Source organism: Triturus cristatus, chromosome 9, assembly GCF_964204655.1.
Source record: "Triturus cristatus chromosome 9, aTriCri1.1, whole genome shotgun sequence".
NCBI classification, from domain to species: domain Eukaryota; kingdom Metazoa; phylum Chordata; class Amphibia; order Caudata; family Salamandridae; genus Triturus; species Triturus cristatus.
The window spans coordinates 411,221,872-411,246,817 of record NC_140592.1 but is presented as its reverse complement, the minus strand read 5'-3'; the positions used below and the strand labels follow the sequence as shown (position 1 = coordinate 411,246,817).

Genomic DNA, 24,946 nt, shown 5'->3' with positions numbered 1-24,946 from the left:
TTTCCCTTTCCTGTGTAGTTGCTAAAGTATGAAAATTGCTGTCTTGATTTAGCTTCTGTTCAGTTGTTTGTAGAGTAGAATCTCCAGGGTTGCAGATGTCCCCTTACCTTTGGCCTTACCGTTGACATATAGATTCTGACATACATAATAGAAATGAGGGCCTTTAGCTGGCCCAGGTCTACTGTTTCTACCGGTGCCCTTGAAAATCATAAAGGCAAGTATGGCCGCTAAGTGGTATCTAGAATCCAGTTTCCTGGACAGCAGTGAAAAATACACTTACCTTGAGCATCAAGAGTTTTACTTTTTTTTTAAAGGTAGTTTATTTTTACCATGGACTATTAACGTGATCTTCATTTTATTCCAGTGTCGCCCAGTCACCATTGCAAGAGTTTACCTTGTGCTAAGAACTAGGCCTGAACAATAAAAAAAATAATAATTCAGTGCTGACCCTTCCTAAGCTTAATACGGTAACATTGGCCATTAAGCTAGTGTTGCAGATATATAGTGCCTGGTTGTAACGAGCAACTCTGTTTGGGTCCATCAGTATTGTGCCCCGGGAAGACCCGCACACGTCGGATCAGTAACCACTGAATGTTCCCTGATGCCAAGGAAAATGGCCAACATGTGCTTCTATTCTTTCATATACATTACATGGTTGCAGCCACCACAATGTAAAATATGTTCAGGGCCACTGCAATTGTGCGTTTCTGTGGCTGCAGCCTTTTTCGCTTGGTTATCGAATTGTCACATAATCCAACATCCGATGCATAATATGCAGATGTTAAATAAAAATAGTTCAAACGGGTGAAGTTACTCAAAATGCGCCAACGTGTTCCTTCGAAAAGGTTAACTGATCACCTTTTATTTATTACTATATTTAGTTGTTAAACTGAAACTGAGGTAAAGTTTTGCCCAGACAGTATTGCCATGTATAAAAATGTCACGATGTGCTGCGTTATGCAGCCCAATTTGGTATTTTCTTTCCTCATAATGTATTCAACCGTGCTACATAATTTGGTGCCCCCCCCCTACCGCATATTTCCAGTGGCTCTGAATATGTTGTAGCCTTGAGGCATTTATGAAAGTTATTTTTGTTAGGCTGTTTTGACTTGGTAAGTTGAATCCTATACATTTTTTTTTTTCTTTTCCCCAAAACAGATACTTGAAGAAATTGCAGTGAAACATCTCCCTGCTAGTGAACCTGATCCCCATGTTGTACGTATCGGCTGGTCCTTGGATTCCTGCAGTACTCAGCTTGGTGAGCATAAATATTGATAAACATGTGGGAATTTGAATGAGAACCCGATGTGAGAATCAGATTGGTGGTTTGCCAGTTTTTCTCTTGGGTGTTAGTCCTTTCATTGAGACGATTTGGAGTCCAATTTGGGTTCTGAGCTTGTAGACCTGTGTCATACCAAAGCAGGAAAGAGTTGATTGTATAAGTTTTCACTTTTTCCCCCAACATTTTACACTATTTGCCCTTCCTTGCAATTTAAAGCAGGAATTATGTGATTTACCACATTCCTATGCTGCATAATCTTCAAATTTTAGCATTGTTCCTAGCTCCAATGGATCAAAAGTTACTAAAAAGGCAGCAACTCTGTAGTGCATTTGAAAGCCCTGTACAGATAGCCTGGTCACTTTCAAGCTAGTCGTTGCTGCGTTAGGGTGTTAATCTGAAACTAACGAGGAGTAATCTTTGTCCAAACGCGCTAAAGTTTAGAGATGACAAAATAATTGAGACGGGAGATTAGTTAGCGTCCTTAAGCCAGTGTTGTACAGACCATGGAAGGACTTGAGTTATGATATGCATTTTGTGTTGTATGCCATAACTGGTGAATTGGAAGTCTTTCAGTTTTGATTTCTCTGAACCACGGCATAGCTTAAAAAGTATATATATTATGATGTGCCACATTCATCTTCAATCACCTATTCTGCCCTGCACACAGCCTCCGGCTCCCTTCAGTCATACACAGCGGCGTTGATCACAGGGCTGGCCCGGTTTTGTTGTGAGCTTAATTTGTGTCTGCCATATTTCTTGCACGTTTTTAAAAATACACCGTCATTATTGGTGAGTGCTAGTTGTTATACACATTTGTTTCCTATATGCAATAATGTGGGAATTTGCTAAGTTCATGGACGAATGCATACAATCATTCACCCATTTTTCATTCGACCGCTTTCATATACAGAATACCACACGTACTCACACGAGTAGGGTCTTTCAGGTAAGGGCAACACTTGTTGGCTTTGCCAGTGCTTGTTGTAGGGGATCTAGATGAGTGGACTACACCCCTTTATTTTTACACTGGTAGCAATGAGTTAATCTTTTTTCCCAAAAAATAATTTTCTGCTGTCCTTATTTGTCAATCTAATTTTGTTTTGCCTGCATATATGCATATTTGTCAATTTTAAAAAAAAATGCAGCTTACATGTTAGTATGAAATTATACAATCCTGCTTTTCATTTACTCAGGCGAAGAGCCATTTTCATATGGATATGGTGGTACTGGAAAAAAGTCTCAAAACTGCAAGTTTGAGAACTATGGGGATCCCTTTGCAGAGCACGATGTCATTGGATGTTATCTTGTAAGTATGTGGTGTCCGTCCCCCCCCCCCCTCTTTACAGGAGGTGTTCTCCGCACCAATACTCTCCCCCATGCCTCCATTGTATAGCAGAATAAGCAAATGCCTCAGTAACTAATGACCTGAAGCGCAACCCTGTTTAGCGCCCCCCTCCCTGACACTTACCAGACCGCAGGAGTTGCGCACCCCAGTTTGAAGAAGTTCTGCTGTAGAAGGCTATTTGATCATCAGTTTCAGTGGTCTCACGACTCGTTAGCGTGGCATCTCTTGTACTTGTAGCCCTGTAAATCGCCCTCAGGAAATCTACGAGCCAACTCCTGTTCAACTGGTGTAGTGCCATTAAAGAGGGCAGGACTTGCATGAGGAGTATGTATAATTGCCATGTTAATATTTGATATATAGTCTGCAAGAGATGTTTTGGTCGGTTTAATGGCATAGAAGATAAATCGTGAACTGCCAATGAGAGATGCTATGGAACCGAATTTATGCTCATTCCTAGTCTCTTTCAGATATGACTTTTGAGAAAGAAGATTATTAGTTGGGTTGTTGAGAACTCGCCAAGTAACGTCGTCATTATTCTGTATCCTCCCAGTTAGATAATTTACTTTCATTTAAACCGTAGCTCAATCTTGGGTTGCTGTTGTACAGAGCAATCGGGCTTAACTCAAAGAATCACGTTTTAGCCATTTATCAGTACCAAAGAAGTTGAGTCAAATGTAATAGGATAAATCTTACTGAGCAAATAGTCAAATAGCTGATCGTGGCAACTGGAAGTTATTGCCTGTTGCAGGCTTCTTGCACCTTTTGTGTTCTTGGAGTTTAACAGGAGGCTATTCAACTAGCCTGTGTAGTCCACTCTTTATGTCATGGGTTCAAGTGGGAGCAGGCTCTGCCTTGGAGGTTCTCGCCATGAGTAAAACCGCAGACTCAGTCCTTTTGAGTTAAGTCCTTTGACTCAGAAGGTGCAGTCCTGTTGAATTTTTTTACCAAGTCCGACAATGTTCTGAGCAAGGTAGCAAGGAATGCCACTTTTATGGTTAGCACTAGTTTGTTGGAGGGGGTAACTCTAACCAATGGGGAAAAACGTCCCAGGGGCAACCCTACCCAGAGATATGGCCTGACATCGGAGATGTCTAGAGAAACCAGCTCTGTGACAGGTTCCTATGCCCCCAAAGGTTCCCCATCCTCCTCCACACCCGATGGGCTTGGTGCCACTCTGACTACTTATGGCAGGGTCAGGCAAATGTGTGGGAGTATATCTGCCTGTGAATTTTGTACATTTAGTTGTTCATTGAATTGGTGCCTGAAGATAGTGTTATCATCTGTCTTTTTTTATTTCTTTTTATATAATTAGGACTGTGAGTCCAAGAATGGTGTGGAAATGTTGTTCACAAAAAATGGTAAATCTCTGGGACCTGCCTACAAAATCAAGAAGGAGACGTTGTCTGGCAAAGCACTCTTTCCACATGTTCTTGTAAAGAACTGCTCAGTTGAATTCAACTTTGGACAGAAAGATGAGCCCTTCTTCCCAATTCTGCCAGGTTACACCTTTCTACAACACGTTCCTCTCTATGATAGAGTTCGTGGTAGTATTGGCCCAAAAACTAAATCTGAATGTGAGGTAAGTGTTTCATAGAGATTTCTACTGCTGTTAGTTTTGTTTTTCTCCTCATAAATTTTTAGTACCTGTTGTAATTTGTGTGACCTCAACTATTAAATAACAATGAAGTCCCTGTTGCAGAAGTGTATGTATACTCACCCTCCATTATTTATCACTGCTTTCACCTTTCTGAATTCAACCCTGTTATTACATGTCCCCTTATTTTGTATTTGCAAATCTACTGAAAGAAATCCCTTAGTAGAAAGACAATTAAAAATACAATTTTGCAAATGTAAGCTTAACAGTTGCCTATATTGTGTATAACACGGTAAATTTAACCTAGACATCCCACCAAGCCCTCTTTTTCTTTAAACATTTATTGGTGTATTGCTTTAGCCCTAAATAATATCCTCAGACCTTGTCACCGGTACCTGTTGAGGTACGGCCTCTGTTCATGTTAACCTAGCCTGTATATCTGTAGAGCATACATGTTCAGTCCAATCTGTACCTGAGTTCACAGTAGTTATAATATTATACATTATTCAGCCTGTCAAGATGGTGTGTGCAGAATTCATGCTAGTAATCCACTGCTTAGTCAGCTGAATGTGAACTCGTCACTGCACCTTTCTGAGCTTTTGACTTGGAATGTTTCTTTATGCAGACTGTCAAAGCTTGTTTGCAGTTTTTTTTTTAATTTAGGTACTTATCCAGACACACTTTGTAGGCTTGCATCACACGAACGATAGAAACCACTGCACAGGAAAATGCTTTAACAGACCCCGTAGGCATTCCACAACAAAAATGTGTTCAAAGACCTAGTTGCATGTGTCCAAAAATATTAAACTCCTCTTAAAGAGTTGCGATTTGCCACAATCCTGCTCTAGTATGTGTCCACAGTGTTGAAGTTGTAAATTGCATGATGTATGAAAAACAAATGCAGACACTCCACTCTGCATGGCTGTCTTACTTACGTGTTGTGTATAATAATGGCTTTCTCTGTCCTGATGGTTTCCCTTTTTTTTGTTCAATTGCACTTGAGTTTTTTCCCCGATGTATGTGCCCTTGGCTGTGCAGAAGTGATGTATATTTGGCAGTTTCATGTGGTGTCCTTTTTCATCATGTAAGCATTGAATCTAATTAGACGTTTTTATTTTTAAGATTCTCATGATGGTGGGCTTGCCCGGGGCAGGCAAAACAACATGGGCAATGAAACATGCTGCTGCCCATCCTGAAAAAAAATACAACATACTGGGAACAAACACCATAATGGACAAGATGAAGGTAACTTAACTGATCAAAATTATTTGTGTTTTGGTGCATTGACCCAGGCTGGACTTGAAGCTAAATGTGAATTCAATCAAGTAGTGAGATTTCTGATACTTAAGAACGAAATCCATAGAAGTATAATCCGGAAAATAGTTTTAGCTTGGGATAATGTCTTTGGATGGGTGAGTGACCGCCAAAGTTAAGGTTCTGCGGTTTTTCTTATTTGCAGAATCCCCTTCCTATACTTGTGATTGTAAATTGTTCTGGTCTTAAATTATTCACGATCAGTATTAAATAGGATAATGTTAGAACTCTTATTGAGGTGCAGTTAAAGGGCCACTATACATTTGTGGCTCTCAGTTCCACCAGTATTTTTAACACTGAGATGGTTCTTCGGTAGGACTATGCATTTTATAATCTAACTTCCCTCTTTTTCAGTTTCTTGGGTTAGATTGGGACTAAACTGTTGGCTTGGTTGCTCAAGATGATTACGAATGGGTCAAAAATTATAATGTCCGGCTAGTCTTCAATTGCTGGTTGGATTTCCCCAAGGAATTGCTGCTTGTAGCAAAAATAGCTGCTTTTCCACCAAGACCATTGATTTTAAGACTCAAGATTTGTGGGACTTCAAGTCTAGAATGACCCTAATTGCACTAGTGTCCCCACTAATTGTGATACTCTGATTATCAGTATTGGTAACATGCATTGAAACCAGAAGAACCCAGTGTTTTCTGAGTTCCAAGTTAGAATGACCAACTTCTTTAAAACTCGTTTTGCTCTTGACCATTAGCTTTTATTTACCATTGAGCTGTATTGGCAGTGTTAACCTTTGACGTTTCGGTTGTCTCTGGTTTCATTGGAAGCGTATGGGTCTTTTGTTTAACAATGGAAGTTGTCTGTATACAGCAAAGGATAAGTGTACCAAGCCTTTACTTTCACATAGTACCATTGAACCCAAAACGATGCCGCTGTGTCACTTCTTAAATGGTGTAGTACTGAAATAAAAGGAGGGCACCTTAAAGCGATTTCATTAAACCAACCAGCAAATCAATTACCACAATGTCTGCACCCTGGAATGTCCTTGAATACTTGGCTTCCATTTAATGAATTTCCACTTCAGGTCTTGGCCAGACTTTTATTTGTGATCATTTGCATGGGTCTTGTGATACATCTGATCATTCCTGCATGCAAATGCTACCACAAAAAAAATCAAGACGAGACTGCTTTATAGGCTCTCCCCCATTTTTCAGGGCGAATGGTAATGTACCACAGGTTTAGCTCAAAGTCTGTCTTCTGGACACATGTGATTGTATGTCACTTTTGTTCAGTTAGCAAAGATGATCAAGATGAACACAACTAGTCAAAGGGGCCAGTACCTGTACCCTTACTAGCGACAATGGCTGCCAGATCTTACCAGAGCATCCGTTCAGGGTAATAACTCCACCAATCATTATGGAAAATATAAAATCACAAACGTTATGTTTTAATTTATTTAAATTGAAAAAGTAGCCTGAATTTTGTGTCCATCGGGGTTTAACATCTTAGTGTGCGACTTTTATGATGAAAATTGGGATAGCTTCTTGAGGCTTTTTAATATTAGTCTGTCCTAATTTATGAATGCAATCTGCATCAAACTTTACTTTGTGTAATGGAGCTACCACAATTTGTGTTACTGCTTTTATGGTGCAAGGGCTGTAAATTGAGTATCATCCCTCAGGAGTGGGTATCCTCTAACTAGACATCCTTTGGGCGAAAACAAGCATCCTTTATCTGTTCAGTAGATCAGCATGTGGTGCAGTCTTGGAATGGAGATACTTGAGAATCCTGGTCATGCACAACCTGCAGTAGAAACCTGAACTATGTTGGCCTCTAGTTGTAGTGCATTTCAGAGGACCTTCACCTCGGATAGATTTCCTTGCAATTACACATGTTTTTTTCTGATAATACCAAGGATGTGTAGTTACAGGTATGTATCTTTTATTTTTTTATAATTATTTTCCTTCCAGTGGGCAAGTATTATGTACTGGTAATTCTGTGGTTAGCATTTAAATATAAAAGATGCTCAAAATTTGATCCTGGTGAACTATTAGTTATAAATTGTAGCTTTCATATTTATCATGTACATTTAAATGTGTTCATTATTTAGTTTGGTTGGTCTTAATGCATTTTGCATTGTTAAAATTTTAGGTGATGGGCCTCAGGCGACAACGGAACTATGCTGGCCGTTGGGATGTTCTAATACAGCAGGCAACTGGCTGTTTGAACAAACACTTTCAGATTGCATCGCGGAAGAAACGCAATTACATTTTAGACCAGGTATCTAAAAACGTTTATCGTGGCACTTCATGGAGGCAATTATTGCCTGAACATTGCTCTTATACAAAATGTCATTTGTATTTTTTGCCTGGAAAACGTTTCCTATATTTAGAATGTGGTCAATACATTTTCTGTAGTTTAAAATTCAATAACAAATTTCAACACAAAAAAAACCTAGCCTATGAAGTATTGTATACCGTGTTATTTTTAGCAGGTAACTGAGGCTGTCTTTAGCAGGGCTGCAACTAATTTGTCATACCTATTGCCATGTCTAAAGTAACTGCACTGAATTTTCCTAATGATGCATACATCCTGTGTAGCCCCTTTGATATTACACAAGTTATAGGTTCGACCTATCCCTGTTATTTCTCTGAGCTGGATGCCTTTTCTTGGGATCTTTCAGACATGCATTATTGTATTTCGGTTGGTTGACCAAATGTGGTGTTTTGGGAACTTTATTTGTTTAATAAGAGTCAGCAGTCCCGATTTAGCTGTAGGAGTTGGACTAGCTGAAGATCTGCTTATGGAGTGCTTTACAGTATGCCAGCCCTGAAGAAGTGAGACACCCCACTCCCCCAGCTCATCAACCAAGGCAATTGCACAGCATCAGTGTTGAAGTGCTGATGTTGCTCCATTGCCTTTAGCATAGACAATGCTGATTTGCACCATACCAGCCATCCCATTCTATATAAACCCCTTTGGCATGCATTTTAGGTTTGCTTGGTCACACTAATTCTGAAAAAATGTAAACCATTTTTTAATAGTACTTGTTCCAAAGACACCAATTGAAACTAAAGCTGAACAGTTCCTAGTATGATTGGTAGGTTTCAAGAAACTGTGCCCTAATTAAAAAGATACCCATTGGGACTCTATAGTAGGAGCTGTTTGATTGTCTGTGGCAATACAATGTGGACAACTTAAACCATTTACTGGTTCCTGGAACAGTGATCCCGAGTTGGCCACTGGTTTAGCAGGACAGCAAATAAGACTCGTCGAAAAACATTTAAAAGAAACAGATCTTTGCCAGTCGCTTCTTTACAGTACTAGCGGAACATGCTAGCTTTTAATCTCTCATGCAACCTTTTAAGTACTAAGAACTATATTCTGATAATGTCAGCCTCCAACATGCTCGGTTGGACTGGCTCCTCCCTGCTCTAGCGTGTAAGACTTAAGTGGTCTCGTCCTTGAGACTCCACAAGCCATGCAGCATTATATTACGTATATCTCAAAAGAAGGTAAATCATATATACTTCTTCAGTACATAAGTGTATAGAGGCCACTCTAGTGGCTGATGCATGCTATTGGAAAACTAATTTTGCTTCCATTTTGGCCTCCATAATTTACTCTCCTGTGTTCTTTTTCCAAAAGTTTTGATTATCATATTTTTTTGCTTCTGTATTCTTAGACTAATGTTTATCCAAATGCCCAAAAGCGCAAGATGCGGCCTTTTGAAGGTTTTCAACGTAAAGGTGTAGTGATCTGTCCCACGGATGAAGATTTACAAGATAGAATAATAAAACGTACTGACGAGGAGGGGAAGGATGTTCCTGATCATGCAGTACTAGAAATGAAGGGTAAACAGTCAATCTTTATAGATGGAAATGTATCCACTCTTGTGAGGTATGTATGTGGCAAATTGTTTGGCTACATGGCATGAAAGTGTTTGTGTGAACAAGAAGAGGTATTTTTGAAGTTAATCATCTGATAGCATGAGACTATTTCTTTTCTGACAAACAAAAATGGTCATCTAATTCCACTTTTAGTGAACCAGGCAAACATGGCTGAGTCAACGAATGGAGACTTGTGGAGTTAAGGATTTTGAATGGAAAAAGTTGCATATCACTCCTGTAGCGTTAGAATGAAGACTAGCTCTCTGGTGCATAAATGCAGACCAGGCATTATTTGTAATGTGGAAAGTGCGTTTACTTATCCAGTCGGGTAGGGCATATTGTCCATAAAATGCTCATGTCTGTGGCATGGACTGTGTCACGGCAGTCTCTTTTTTCTTGTGTAATTTTTAATGACAGTTGTCAGTTTGAAAAGGTGCATGCTTGTTAGCGTTTACCCTGTCAGGAGGCCAAACAAATTCCAGGGTTTGGTTCTCCATGCATTTAAGCATGGTTTTATGAATAACCTCATGTAAAGGCAGCAGTGTACCTGTAGATTGTCTATTAAATGATGGCAATCAGGTTTTTCTGGCATTTATGTTTGTCTAGTTATCTATTGGGGATGATGATTTTGGGCATTGTTCATAGAGCCGTAAGTTGGCGCTTGCTTCCAGGTATATCAATGTGATAATTACAACACTACTGCTTTGGGAGGCTTTTTATGTGGTGTTCGAAGTATTTCCCAGAGGTTTGCATCACAGGCAATGCTTCTATAATTCTAGCTCATCGGTTTCTATAATAGTCTTTATATGTGTACATTGTGTCTGCTGAGTCATTGAAGTCTGGTTTGCTGATTTTTCAAGCTTCTACAAGGACTGTTTCTGATGTTTACCTTTTGTTGCTCTTAAATGCTGATTGCACTTGGGTGGTATCCTTTTTACTAAACCATCTTTTGATTCCATGCAGCCAACTATACTTTGCCAGTGGCTGGTGAGTTCCTGAGCGATGTGATCTACATTGAGCTTCAGAAAGAGGAAGCAGAAATCCTTGTGAAGCAGTACAATGAAGAAGGAAAGAGGGCTGGACCAAATCCTGAGAAGCGGTTTGGTAATCGTGGTGGTGGCGGAGGCTTCCGTGGTCGAGGTGGTGGTGGTGGATTTAATCGTGGTGCCCAAGAAGGAAACCGTGGTGGCCTACCAGGTCGTGGTGGTGGAAGAGGTGGTGGTGAAGCAGGCAGTGGTGGTGAAGGCGGAAGAGGCGCTGGCTTTCGAGGAGGTAAAAGCGTATATCTAATGTTAAATAGTAACATGCAGGGTATATTTATTTTTGGGAGGAGGGGGGGTTCATGTGATCTACGATATAGCAACTTGCAGTTAACAGGAGCACACAAAATAGAGAGACTTGCTTTGGTCTGAATCTAGTTTTGCATCTGTTAGTACGTCTGTCTTTAAACGTTTTGATTTCATGTAATGCACTGTTCATTTCTGGCTTCTTCTGACACAGGCAGTGTGCAGAGGCTCATGTCCATATTACATTACTGGCTCATCAATTTAAGAGTCACATACGGGAACCTTGGGAAACTAAATGGTCACCATTTTTTGCCCACGCTTTTTTGAGCTTTAGAAGCAGATGAATATGGCCTACTCCTCTTTTACTTTATAGATGCGGTCCATCTATTGTATGGCCAGAAATATAATTCCTGTTCTGCCACATCCAGCATCAAACGCCACTACTGTGATTTTTGAGGTGCCTGTTTGATTCTAGGCTTTTCTAGCTTGGCTTCAAAAGATTATGGGCTCTGAGAATTGAGCTCCAGCCTTACCCCCACCTAGGGAAGCCTACCAAAACAAACCATTTATGTAAACTATATTCTCTGGTGCATCCAAGTGGTCTGATTTGCAGACTCTTGCATGGACCTTAGTTTGACCTGATGTCATGGGCACTAGGCCCAGCCCCCGAAGTGGGCTATTCTTTTTATTGACAGAAGTCTAGGAGCTTTGGGCAGTCACAATTTTGGGAAATCCTGTCGATTCCAGAACTTTCTCACAGAAATCTGAGAGCATGATTTTTGCTAGAATCTTTGGTTTTCAGGACATTGTGGGTGAGACAGCATTGTGGTTTGTCTCAACGTCCTAGACTCCCTTGGGTATCTAGTTTTAAAAAATGTCTGATTTGGCAAGTTTCCATGGAGCGTGAATAGTGCAGTTCTGTAGTAGGGGATCTCTGTGTGTAGTCCTAATCTAGTGAATAGTCCCGCCCATGTGCGGGGACCCCGGAGCAATACAAATAATCTCTTAAGTTGTCAAGCCATGCAGACCTGCATCTACACTTAAGAGAGAATTTCAAAGACAGATAATGCAGCCTATATCCACAGGCTACACTGTCCAGTACTTCAACTAGAAAATTCCACCAACATCCACAAACAGCACTGCCTGCCCAGCTTTTTCCACAGAGAAAAACCTGCCACTACCAGCAAAAGCCTCTGGAATGATAGAGAGGGAGGAATGGACAGACAAGCCCCATAGGCTGCCATTATGTGGCTCAGAACAGGATACTGTGCCTTTAAGAGAACTTTCCAGAACTTTCCCAGTATCCCAGAATGCACAGCAGGTCCCTTTTTACTTTCAGCTCTTTTTTTCCGGCTCCTGCTAGCAGGACCCTGGAGCATTGAGCTCTCCCTTTTCAAGGGTTTATTTGGATTTGTTCACTTTTCAATTGATAGATTTAGTACCTTGTTGCCTTCCTTCTTGTGAGTGCTCTGTGTGGTCAACATCCCTGGCTGGTTTGACAGGTGCCCAGAGTGCGAGAGGAAGAAGGCCAAGTCGGACCCACACAGGGTGTGCATCGTCTGCCTTCCCCAGTCCCATGTCCCAGAGGAGTGTGACATTTGCAGATCCTTCTCAGCCAGGACCCTGAAGGAAAGAATGAAGATCAGGCTCCTTGGCCTGGAGGACAGAAGGCTGAGGGCACAAGGTGGGTCAGGAGGGGCTGATTCTGCCCATGCTGAGGCCCCTGGGGGGCTCCCCAGGGGTAGGAAGCCCAGCAAACGCCCCCATTCGACGTTGACTATGGCGTCGAGGGGGATGGCTGCAGTCTGCTCAGTCTCCCCAGGGCGTTCAATCTTTTCTGGCAGAGTGGAGAAAAATTACTCCAGACAAGTGGGTGCTGAATATTGCTTGCAATGGATACAGTCTTCGGTTCATCAGCCCGCCTCCAGAGATTCCGCCGGTAAGCTCACAGTATCAACTGCGAGAGCTCCAGGCGGAGGCAGACATCCTGTTGAGGAAGAAGGCAGTGGAAGACGTACCTCTGTCTCAAAGGGGAAGAGATTCTTCCTGGTTCGCAAGAAGGACAAGATCGAGTTCAGGCCCATTCTGGATTTGCGGCAAGCAAACAAATTGATTCGCAGAGAGAAATTCCGCATGCTATCGTTGCATCAGATTTACCCTCGGCTGCAACGGGGAGACTGGCTCTGTGCCATAGACCTACAGGATGCGTACTTCTATGTGCCCATTGCACGGAAGCACAGGAAGGTCCTGCGGTTCCAAGTCGGTGCCAATCATTATCAATACACAGTACTGCCATTCGGGCTGAAGTCTGCGCCCAGGACCTTCTCGAAGTGTATGGCGGTGGTAGCCGCGCACCTGCGGAGGAACATGGTGTTTGTCTACCCGTACCTGGACGATTGGCTGATCAAGGCCGCCTCCTTCTCGGAAGCACAAGCGCACTTCCGGAAGACGTGCATTCTCTTGAACAAGCTGGGGTTGCACGTCAATATGTCCAAGTCTGTCCCGACTCCGGTCCAGTGCATACAGTACTTGGGAGGCCTCCATCAATACGCTGTCAGCAAGCGTGTCTCCTTCGGAGGAGAGACGGTTATCACTCCTTCGGAAGGCTCAGGCCCTTATGACCGCTCCATCGACGACAGTGAGGAAGGTGTCTTCGCTGCTGGGATCGATGGCCTCCTGTATCTTCCTCACGCACGGCTGCACATGAGACCACTGCAGGAGTGCTTGGAGGATCAGTGGGATCCGAGGACAGGTTCTTGGGACGATGAGATACGGCTGTCTCTGCATGCTCTTCAGTCGCTGAAGTGGTGGTGTTCGGCGGAAAATCTCCTCAAGGGGGTTCCCTTCCACAAGGACATTCCCACGCAGAGGATTGTGACGGAATGCGCTCCCCAGCCTTGGAGAGACGCATCCGGAGACTTACAGATACAAGGAAAGTGGTCCCCGTTGGAGTCGACGTACCACATCAATTTCTTGGAACTCAAGAGCCGTTTACTTGGCATTGAAGGCCTTCCATCCGTCCTTCCAGACCAACTCGCTGCTGGTACAGACGGACAATACAACCACGATGTATTACCTCAACAAGCAGGGGGGGGTCGAGATCGCGCACTCTGTCGCAGGAGGCGCAGTCTATCTGGCACTGGCTTCTGGTCCGAGGACTGACTATCACGGACACGCATCTGCCAGGTGTGCAGAATGTTCAGGCGGACGCACTGAGCAGACTGATTCAGGAAAACCACGAATGGGTCATAAACGACGAAGTACTAGGGGACGTCTTCGCAAGGTGGGGGACTCCAGACGTAGATCTGTTCGCCACCGCCGAAAACAGCAAATGCCGAAACTTCGCATCCAGGTACTACCAGCGGGGGACGCTGGGTGAATGCACTATGGAACGACTGGTCGAACAGCTTTCTGTACGCTTTTCCACCCATTCCCCTGATTCCGGCAGTGCTCATCAAGCTGTGCCAGTCCGGGGTGCGGATGATCCTGATTGCCCCGGAATGGCCCAGACAGTGGTGGTTCACGGACCTGCTTCACCGGTCTCTCCTTCCTCACATACGGCTGCCGTGCAGGCCGGACCTTCTCACGAGGTTCGGGGGCGGGTGGTGCATCCCAACCTCTCGTCTTTGAGTTTGGCGGCATGGCTCCTGAGAGAGTGCAATATGGCCATTTGAATCTACCAGCAGATTGTATGGATCTACTGAAGGAGGCTAAGCGACCTTCCACTAGGACGTCCTATGCTTACAAGTGGAAGAGATTCTGCATCTGGTGCAAGTCCAAGAACTTTGACCCGACGACATGTAAGGAAGATGTCATCCTTGCGTACCTTTTGCATTTGGCGCAGTCTGGCCTTAATTTCCATTAAGTTTCATCTCGCTGCTCTGACTGCTTACAGGAAATGCCCTTCACAGACTTCCTTTTTTCAGATCCCTGTGATCAAGGATTTTTTGGAAGGCTTGAAGAAAGTGTTCCCTCCTGTCAGACTTCCCGCGCCTTCCTGGGAATTGAATGTGGTGCTGTCCAAATTGATGAGGGAGCCTTTTGAACCTATTCACAAGGCGTTCGTTGCAGCACCTGTCGTGGAAGGCGGCGTTCCTAGTGGCCATTACATCGGCCCGCAGGGTGAGAACTTCAGGCGTTGTGTTGCCAAGCACCTTATACGGTATTTCATGCTGCTAAGGTTGTTATGCATACTCACCCTAAATTTCTTCCTAAGGTTATATCTGATTTTCATGTCAACCAGACCATAACTTTACCTACGTTTTTTCAGAATCCCTCTTCTCCAGCGGAAAGGTCTCTACATTCCCTGGACGTTAGAGGGTGTTGAAGTTTTATCTTGATAAGACCAAAGATATTCGTAGGTCAGACCAATTGTTTATCAATTATGGATCAATCCGGACCGGTCTTGCTACCTCCAAACACTCCATCTCTCGGTGGATTGTGTCCTGTATACAATCATGTTACCAAAAGGCTAATAAGACCTTAGGGGGTAAACCTAAGGCTCATTCCACCAGGGGCAAGGCTGCCACGACTGCTTTGTTGCGTAATGTTACGATTGCAGAAATCTGCATGGTGGCCACTTGGAAGTCGGTCCATACCTTTGCTGAGCATTACTGTCTGGACACGGATGCCAGGGCAGATGCTCAAGTTGGGCAGGCTTCGCTGCGAAATTTGTTCGCACAGTAGTGGTATTATTTTGTAGTCTTCTCCACCGCCGTTTGTGTGGGGATGGGCTTGCCATTCTATTCACTAGATTAGGACTATACACAGAGATCCCCTACTACAGAAGGAGTAGTTTCTTTTCTGTAACTCCAGTTCTGTAGTAGGGGTATCTGTTATAGTCCTAAGCGCCCGCCCTCCTCCCCGGTGGAGAGATAAATGTTAATGTAAGGAATGCTACAGGTCTGGCGTGCTACGCTTTCAAAAAGAACTGAAAGTAAAAGGGACCTGCTGTGCATTCTGGGATACTGGAAAAGTTCTGGAAAGTTCTCTTAAAGGCACAGTATCCTGTTCTGAGCCACATAATGGCAGCCTATGGGGCTTGTCTGTCCATTCCTCCCTCCCTATCATTCCAGAGGCTTTTGCTGGTAGTGGCAGGTTTTTCTCTGTGGAAAAAGCTGGGCAGGCAGTGCTGTTTGTGGATGTTGGTGGAATTTCATGTTGAAGTACTGGACAGTGTAGCCTGTGGATATAGGCTGCATTATCTGTCTTTGAAATTCTCTCTTAAGTGTAGATGCAGGTCTGCATGGCTTGACAATTTAAGAGATTATTTTTATTGCTCCGGGGTCCCCGCACATGGGCGGGACTATTCACTAGATTATGACTAACAGATACCCCTACTACAGAACTGGAGTTACAGAAAATAAACTACTCCTTATTCAGCAGGTCAAGAGTGAAGACATTTTAATTTTCCTCCACTCTGCCGGTCAATATTTTAAAAATGCACCCAAAGAACTCTGATCTTGATCTGGTGGTAGGGATGCTCTAGATTAGTGGATACATTAGATCCCACTGAATAATTATTGAAATCCGTGGACCCATATTGAATAAATATTGGAATCTGATGACCCCGCTGAGTCATTTCATTACTGCACGCCAGGGAACCCAGCCTAAGCATTTCAGTGATTTGAACTTCAAAACAATACACACACAATAACAGAATCCAGCATTCATCAAATTTAAAGTTTTAATCATAATGTTGTAGCTTTAATAAATTCAGTTAATGCCACTCAATGCTATATTATGTTTGATGTACTTGCACGGCTCCCAAAATCTGTCAGAGGATACAGACTTACTTTGTTGGCCTCTAATTTCAAATTGCTTCACATTTATAGAATTGAAGAATGTTTTGAGATATTCAGTTTTACATTTTGCTTCCTTTACTATTTGATTTTCTAAGCAGTTGCGGACCCCCTGGGTAGGCTTTGTGAATCGCCATGAGTCCATGTACCACATGTTAAGAACCAAGGCTCTAGGTCTCAAGTTAGCAGGAATGCTGTTGGTGCTTTAGGAATGAGAGTTGCAAGTCAAGGGCATGAGGGGCCTACCCAGCCCCTATTTTTTTGCCTGAAACAAAAAAATCGATTCTGTGTCTGGGCTTTCTGTGAAAGGCAACTCTTTCCTCGTGTCAGTCCTTTCAATTAGGAAAGAGCAGATGAGAGGGTTGGATTGAGTGTTCACTTGCTCCTATGAGCCAAGTTGTGTCAAAGCTCCTTAAACATCCAAGAAGGCAAAACATCAGCCATGTTCTGGACCTTCAGTTGTAGGTTCTAGTGTGTTTGGTACCCCATGAGGACAGGGAGCAGTTGAAAACATTAGTGTACAATAGATGTTGAAGCAAACGATAAAACGGGCATTAAGAAATCTAGTGAGTCTTGTGTTGGTTAGCAGCCTTTTTGGCTTTGTCAAAGCTTGTTTTGTGATGGTTAGGAAAAATGTTTTGTTGGGAGCCAGTGTGCACTTGCCAATGTAAAAAAGACTGGCTGAAACCAAAAATATTTTTTGAGTTTAGAAACCATATATTGCCATAGTGGTCCCTAGTGCTGAAGGGAACATCTGTGTACAGATGTGCTCCTTGCGATAGAGCAGCCTGGCTTCACTTCATATGAAGTTAGCCAATGGCTGTAGTGTATGGACCCATTGCCACATACTGTATCCTGCAGTGGGCAGAACAACGTGCAAGACCGCAACAGACCATTGGATGAGGATGCCTGACAAAAGCATTTTTAAGTAGGCATATCCTACATATAGTTTTAGTGAAATCAAAAGGTCTGGGCAAGCGCGAGACCTAACTAGGTTTCAGTGGCAGCTGGTGGAATTTAAAAGTGGTGGGGCGTGAAACCAGTGCATTGTAGCGCACCAAAGGTGTTTTTAAAATTTTTGCATCTGTTCACCACCCGCCACCCCAGTGAAAGTGTTTAAATTTGGTGTATTTTGGTGCAATTTTCAGCGCAATATTTGTGATAAATGGACAAAATAGAGTGCTTGGCTGGCTTTTCAGAAAACAACCCTCCCTCTACGCTGGATGGTGTGTTACAGCCGAAGCTGGCGAATTAGGAACTGGGGAACCAGGTTTGAATATCCTGTGTTTCTGGGCTAATCACTTAATCTCACATGTGCCTATAAAAAAAGAATGTGGCTGTGTGTAATTAAGGCTCCCTGTTTTCCGTTTTTACTGATTTTTACAGATAAATACAGACATTAAACCATTTATTTTCTTGTCATTATTTTAAATGTGGCAAAAAATGGAAACCTGGGCTGTTTTTGAGTGATTCTTAATGCTGTCAATCATGACTGCCAGGCCAATAGCTGTGCCGATTGACAAGCAAGGGGATAAAAAATAGATATTTTAGTGAAGATCCTTAAACGGCAGTAGATTTGCAAAACCTTGATACTAAAATGTACATATTTTCTTACAAGTGCATATTTTACCATCTGAGTGTGTATATATCATTGAAACCAGTCAGGCGTTCAGGCATGAATGCCCACTAACTGGTTAAGTGCAGAAATATACACATTTCAGCTTCCTTTTTTCCCAAAACCTAAAATAAATATGGATAAATAAAGGTAAAATTAGTATAAAAAAAAATATGGATAAATACAGACGTAAATGACAAATATAAATACCATAAAACCGGGTTCCCTATGTGTAATGTAATTGGTGCTCATAAATCTGCTAAATTACTTCGAATAGAGTTTGCACTATATGAAAACTGCACAAAGGGGTTTAAAACAAAGCCTCCACATAATGAAAGACCAATAGATACCCATTTAGTGGTTGATTTGTACAACAGGAAACCAGAAAATATTGCTAAATCCAGGTACCGCGATTTTAGGGCAATTATTTTATTTGACCAAAATTTCATTTTCTTCCTTGTCGCGATTGGAACCACTTTTAAATAAGTGAGTTCAGAATATCAGTTGGTCAAAAGGTGTGCATAATAAAACTGCAAGTTTGACCAAGTAGCTACATATAAAATAACATGCAACTTAAATGAGCAATATATTTTGAAAAGTTCGAACTATGGAAAGTGCACCAGAGTACACTTACTTAGTTAGTGTTTTATATAGTGCAAACCAGACCCCTCCGGTTGACGGAGCGCTTTACAGGTTTTGTACACAAGCATGCATAATTGGTACGGAGAGCGAATAAGAACACTTCGTCCAACATACCCCGACGTTTTGTCATCTTCCAGAAAGTAAAGACGCAGGAGAGAGAAATCGCTGATCACGGCGAAAGGGTGACGTTTAACAAGAAGTGACTACCAAAAAAGCAGGGAGTCGCTTATGAAGAGTGACAAGTATGAAAGGGAATTGCAATTTGATAGCAGGATCAAGGGAATTGCAATTTGAGAGCAGGATTGGTTTTAGTCTTTCCTGACTTTTTTGTGTGGCTTATGTTGAAGGGAGTATGTGCTTCAGGAAGGTCTGTTTCCTCCCGATAGGTTTAATTTCTGGGTCTGGTGGGGGGGGTATTGTGGTGCAGCTCTTTGTGAATCATACGTGCAATTTTGAGATGGGTCCTGGCCTCCTAGGTTAGCCATATCAGTGAATGCAGGTCAAGATCGATATGGTCACTTTTTTTGATCCAGTGAGGAGCCTAGCTGCTGCATTAAATGTAGCTTCAGTAGTGCAAGAAGTTTTGGGGAGTCCTACCAAGCTGTTGCTACCGTAATCTAATTTGATAACAATAGCTTGAACTGCTGTCCTGAGGTCTGCCATGGGGAGGAAAGAATATACAACTGATGGTTAGCTCCTCTGGTGATGGCACTGATACGTTTTACCAATTCAGTTTTTTAGGCATTCAGTTTGAGATGGTTGTGAGTCAGCTAATGTAGCGTTTTTCTCAAGGTGTTGAGTGTATTGAAGTTTTCCAGCAAGGTGATTGTCATGTAGATTTGTCGTCAGCATACATGTGGTAGGAGATGAGCGCGTGTTTGAGGATTTTAGTAAGGGGCTCCATATAAAGGCTAAAAAGAGTAGAACCTTGAGGTACGCCCACCAATACTGGAGAGGGAGCATAGAGAGCGTGGTTGATTAGGATGCGCTGAGTTGTACACATTTGGTTTGTTTGCATTCGTTCCCTTTGTATTCATTGCTTGAATAGGTAAAAAGGTTTCAAATAAAGACAGTCTTCAATGCTGACAACTTGTCACCGTCCCCTTTTCCCATTGCTTAAATTCTGCTAAGAGGTGCCCCAAATGCACAAACTTGTTGGGCTGGGACTGGAGTGTTGCACTGTTGGGGTTGGCTGGTCAAAGGAGAGCATAAGAAACATCTGTACGCAAGATTGCAAGGTGACGGTGGGGCAGTGGCGCACTTGGGCAGTCACTTACTGGTTGCAAAAGCATCTGGATATGCCTGTCGTGAAGAGGATGAAAATCAAAGCAATGAGGAACATTCGCTAGGATACATCCTTTAGTGTCTAAGCAAAACCAGTGAATAAATCCAGCGTACATTGCAGTCATTGGGCACAGAAGGTTACTGTCCAACCATTATCTGACATGTAACTGCCACCTACAGGTACTGTCCATAGTACATGTTTCACCAGCATTTGTTCCCAATAGTTGACCTACAAGAGTTTACACCAACGGGTCGAGGTGCAGGTATAACATTCTTAATTGTCAAAATGCTACTTCAGTTATTTACAAAACGTTGTAAAAAAAGAAAACAAAACTGAAAGCAACCATCCCAACCTAAAGAAGCAAAGGGGCCATATGCAGAGGGGTGAGGCATATCGTAGCAAACCTAACGGGCGTGAAGTTTTCCCAGGAGAGGGCTAGAAGCATTGGGGGGAGGGGCCTCCAACAGCTATCAGAGCCGTCCCACTAGGACCGTGAATGCTCAGGCACAAACCCTCATACCGTATTGGATATTATTCGGACCGGCTCCAAGGGCTCTGTGGACATTGCTATTTAAGTCCTGTCAGAGCGGGGCCCCGGACTAGAATCAGACCCAGTCCCAGTAGTCGCTGGCCCCTCAGGGTTCTCCCAAGTCGCCATCACCTTCCTCCGTTGGCCAGCTATTGGGTTCTTTCTCCTCCTCTTAGATTACTCCCAGCTGAGTGCTCTACTTTCTGCTCCAGCCCACATAATGACGTCCCGGTTCCAGGTCTCTAATGCAGGTTCCCTCTGGGATTTCCATTCCATTGCAATGTTTTGCCAGACCCAGCGTGAGATCCACTAGCCTATTCCCAAAAGCATTCTGGCAGCCTGGGGAAGAGACCCAAGAGGCACGTCTGCACTGTGGAGGGCAGTACTCTGCCCAACACCGCAGCGAGCTTACCGAGCACAGCCCCAAAAAAGCTGCAGGCCCGGACTGTCCTACGTCATAAGGCCGATATCCGTATCTGGGTGTAGGCACCGAGGACAGCCACAGACCCAGGGTGTCATGTAAGCCGTATGCGTGTAATCTAACTGTATGTATTTGAGGCGTGTATTGCGGGAATTCTTCTTGGGGTAGTGCAAAACACTCCGCCACACTGCATCTGTAAGGACTCTGCCTCCGATCCAATCCCATTTTGTTCTTAGACTGTCTGAGGGACGTACCGACGCAGTCTGCAGGGCCACATAGAGCCATTTTACTAGATGTCCCGAGCGTGAAAAAGGCGTGTAATACTGGGTGAGTCTCTGGTTCATTTCTCCCTATACTACACAGCTGAGCAAATGTACGAGCCAGGGCCTTGTAACGCCTGGGGGTAGACCACAGTCTTCCATAAGCCCGTCAAATGGGAGCTGGGATTTATCCAGAAAGCAATCCCCCACATTATCTATCCCAGGTTCTGTTCAGTGGGCCAATTGCTCATTTGTGAAGACAAACTGGATCACCATGTGGAAAACCCCCGAGGGGCAACATAGTGTACTTAGCAAGTCGCCGTCCACTTCCATGCTTGAAAGGCAGTGCGCTGAAGCAAGGAGCGGTACGGAGTGGGTGTCGTTGGTATCAGTGATTTCCCCACTATTAGTCTGGGGTGGGAATCCGGGTGCAATAAGAACGTTCCGTCTTCGTTTACATCCTCTATCCATTGTGCCAGCCACTACACCTGACCAGCTAACATATAAAACTCAAAGTTCGGTACTCCCAGTCCAGACACTGGGCGTTGCAACGTTGAGACACCCTGGGGCGCCTTTTGCCCCACACCAAGTCTCGCAGCAAGGTATCGAAACCAGCTGCTAAGCAAGAGAACCGTAAGTTTGACAAAAAATACAATAAGCGCGGAAGCATGACCATTTCAGATCGAGACCCAGGGCATCACAGGCAATTGCAGTGTACGCCAACGTGCGCAACGCTCTACCCAGATTGCCTTCCTTCAAGTCAACCAGCGAATAGAATATACTTATGCCCAGGTACTTATATAACCACTATGGTTAAAGTAAATTTTTTATTATGTTCTCATTTTCCATATTCTACATTAATTGATTTCATTTATGCAAATCAGTTCCTCAACTAAAAATCTTTCATAAATGTCTGTTTACAACTACACATAAGACTTGCAAGACCTTCTATTCTACTACAACAATAATGTTTGCAGCAAGTGTTAACCGATGTATTCTTCCAATATTGGGCTGAGAGGCAGCGAGCAGTCCTTTGAGGAAATAGCAGTGTGGCTTTGGTGGATTGGTATCATAACCACCTTCAGAACAAGAACGCTCTCCTCTAGACTTAATGAATTGTCATTGACCATGGGGTTTAAGAATTACAAATACATGGAAGTAACCAAGTACTAGTATGTAACCATCTACATTTCTCAAACATAAACATACTTGTTATCCATCGTAGAACCTCTGTAGTAATATCCATATAATGGTTTTAAAGTCTTGGGCATACAGCTGCTGTTAAACAATTTAATGCTATATGGTAATGCTGACCCACCCCCATTCATTCAGACCATTTGTGATGGACCCATGATGTTGGTGACTGTAGGAGTAAGCTATATTCCAGAAGTCTGCAGTTTTCTCCAACTAATCCACACCCCATATGAAATGCGCACTACCTCTGGAGGCCTTCATGATAGAACAAATGGCCTTTGGGGGGGGAATGCTATACAAGCTTGTAAAGCTGCTACCAATGCCTTCACCATTGTTTTTTGGAGGGTGCTTGAACTGCTGTTAGAAATAGCACAATAGCAAATAGTTTAGTCCAGCTACACACTGTAGCTAGAGCGCCAACCATGTCATTCCTGGGATGATGACACTTACTATGGTACATGGATAAAGCACCACTTGTGAAATGAGAAAACCCTACGATGCTGCAAATCCCCATAAAGTCAACCAGAGAGGTTACAAAAAGCACACACCGCTTGACACCTTGGATTTGGAAGAAGCTACATGTGGCATAGTGGTGCAGACTATTGGTGAGTGCAGCTGCAATCTATTAAACGTCTGCATCCAACTTTTGGGTAACCGTATGCAGTTTGAGCTAAAACATCCTCATTAAATGACTCATTGCTCATGATTAAGGAGGAGTTTTGCAAGAATGAGATGGGTTTGCCTGACTTAATTGTTAGCAAATGGGTTGTATCTTCAGTTGAGAAAAGTAATTTGAAATAGTTTTGGGTTGGATTAATAGCCCGTTAGAATAATGTGTTCTTAGATTGAACTGGAGTGATTCTAGTGCAAAGAGAAAGTGTTGGACCGGCGATGGGCAAGCCCAGCACAAAGGGGGGTAGCTTGGCTCGAGTGACAAGGCGGTAGAAGGCTGTTGTGTTAAGCCGGCTATGACCAAATAATAACTCCCTGCACACCACATAAAAAGGACACCACACCACTGTTATAGAAAAATACGTTTAGTTTATGTAAAAGTTCTCTGGGTTGGAAGAAGTTCAATTAGTTAATCACATTCACCTTTCTTACATGGGTTTGATTAGCTGTGTACTGGTTGCGTAGGAATAAATGGTTGGACTCTAATAAATAAATATACTGGATAAATATCAGGATTCAATACATTTGGAATAAATATCAGCAATGACTGGAATAAATATCAGCAAAACATCACAGTTGCATAGCAAGTTAGATACCGATCGTTTCACATAAATATCTCAGGGTCATACTGGTATCTCTGCCACCAATTAATCACTTTCAGGGTAAACACATTTAGATTGCCATTTAATGCGGAATGCACGCTCTTACAGTTTTTGAAGTGTTCACGGGTTCGGGCTCTCTGGGCACAAGATACTCGTGATAATCCTTTAGTTGCACTTAAGCATATTGCGCGTGTATCTGGAAGATAAAGACATACAATGACTACGGCAATTACACTCCGCGGCCAGCCGGTTTAATACTACTGCGGCCGGAGGAGTCTGTGCGCTTCTGTCAACGCAGGCGGGGTCTCCGAAGGCGGCTTCAGTTCACGAGTCCTCAGACCGTTGAACGGGCTGCCGGAGGGGTCAAACTACCTGCGCGCACAGTTCAAAATTGGAGCCGTACCTCAGTCCCGGAACAATGCGGAAACTTCAGGGGAAGAGACGGTCCCACCTCACTTTAGCTGCGCCGGTAAGCGCTCCAGTCAGTATGGCCCTTCTCCCAAGGGCGAAGGGGGGTTCCAGGGGCTCCGCGATCCTCCCTCCGATCTCACTCACGGGGGGGCTCCCGCCCACAACAACAGTCCCCAAGTCACTCGGGCAGGGCAGAGACGGTACTCTCGCCCAAATGAAGGCCAGCCTTTCCCCGCCCCAGCGCAGCACCTCACCTTCTGTCCACGATCAGCGCTTCGGCGGTGGGTTCGGAGACGTCCGAACGCCCGCCAGGAGGCACTTAAGTTGAAGGGGCCCTGTCAAGGGTCGCAGTAGCGATCTCACCACTGGGGGAGGCGGGGAGGCTCTAACTATGGCCAAAGTCTCTGAGGGGCAATTGGGCACTCGCTGGCCAGGCGCTGAAGGCGAGAGGTCACTGCTCGCGCTTCTGACTGGAACGCCAGTCAGGGTCCACGCCAACAACCTCGGCTGTACTTCTGCCTGCGCTATCAGCTGCCTCGGGGGGGGGGAACAGGGCAGGTGTCAATCTGGTGTCAAGTCCTCTTCTATGTTTCTTCTCTTCTCCACTTTTTCTCATCATGGCCGCCAGGGACTGGGCCTTTTTATAGCCAGTGCCCTGGGGTGCCAGCACGAGCCAGAAAGTTCTAGAACCTTCCCTGGCTGTGTCAATGACATGGCCCTTCCAAGGTGTCTTTTTGGTCATTAGGAGCCACCATACTAGGCTTCCTAAGGCAGCCATTTTGTGTACTTGTAACTTCTGAGGGGATTCCTGTCAGGTTTGCAGGTTACACAAAGTGCGCCAAAACCTCCAA

General features: G+C 43.7%; 1 protein-coding gene across 2 annotated transcripts in view; it reads left to right on the top strand.

Moving 5' to 3' along the window:
- Window positions 1-24,946, top strand: part of HNRNPUL1 (heterogeneous nuclear ribonucleoprotein U like 1) — a 95,688-nt gene that overhangs the window by 9,104 nt on the left and 61,638 nt on the right. For both annotated transcript variants that reach the window (XM_085625283.1, XM_085625282.1), the window contains exons 7-13: window positions 1,159-1,258; window positions 2,476-2,588; window positions 3,940-4,206; window positions 5,344-5,466; window positions 7,639-7,767; window positions 9,173-9,341; window positions 10,341-10,649. In XM_085625283.1, the coding sequence (XP_085481409.1) occupies window positions 1,159-1,258; window positions 2,476-2,588; window positions 3,940-4,206; window positions 5,344-5,466; window positions 7,639-7,767; window positions 9,173-9,341; window positions 10,341-10,649 (1,210 nt within the window). The remainder of the gene's footprint in view (window positions 1-1,158; window positions 1,259-2,475; window positions 2,589-3,939; window positions 4,207-5,343; window positions 5,467-7,638; window positions 7,768-9,172; window positions 9,342-10,340; window positions 10,650-24,946) is intronic.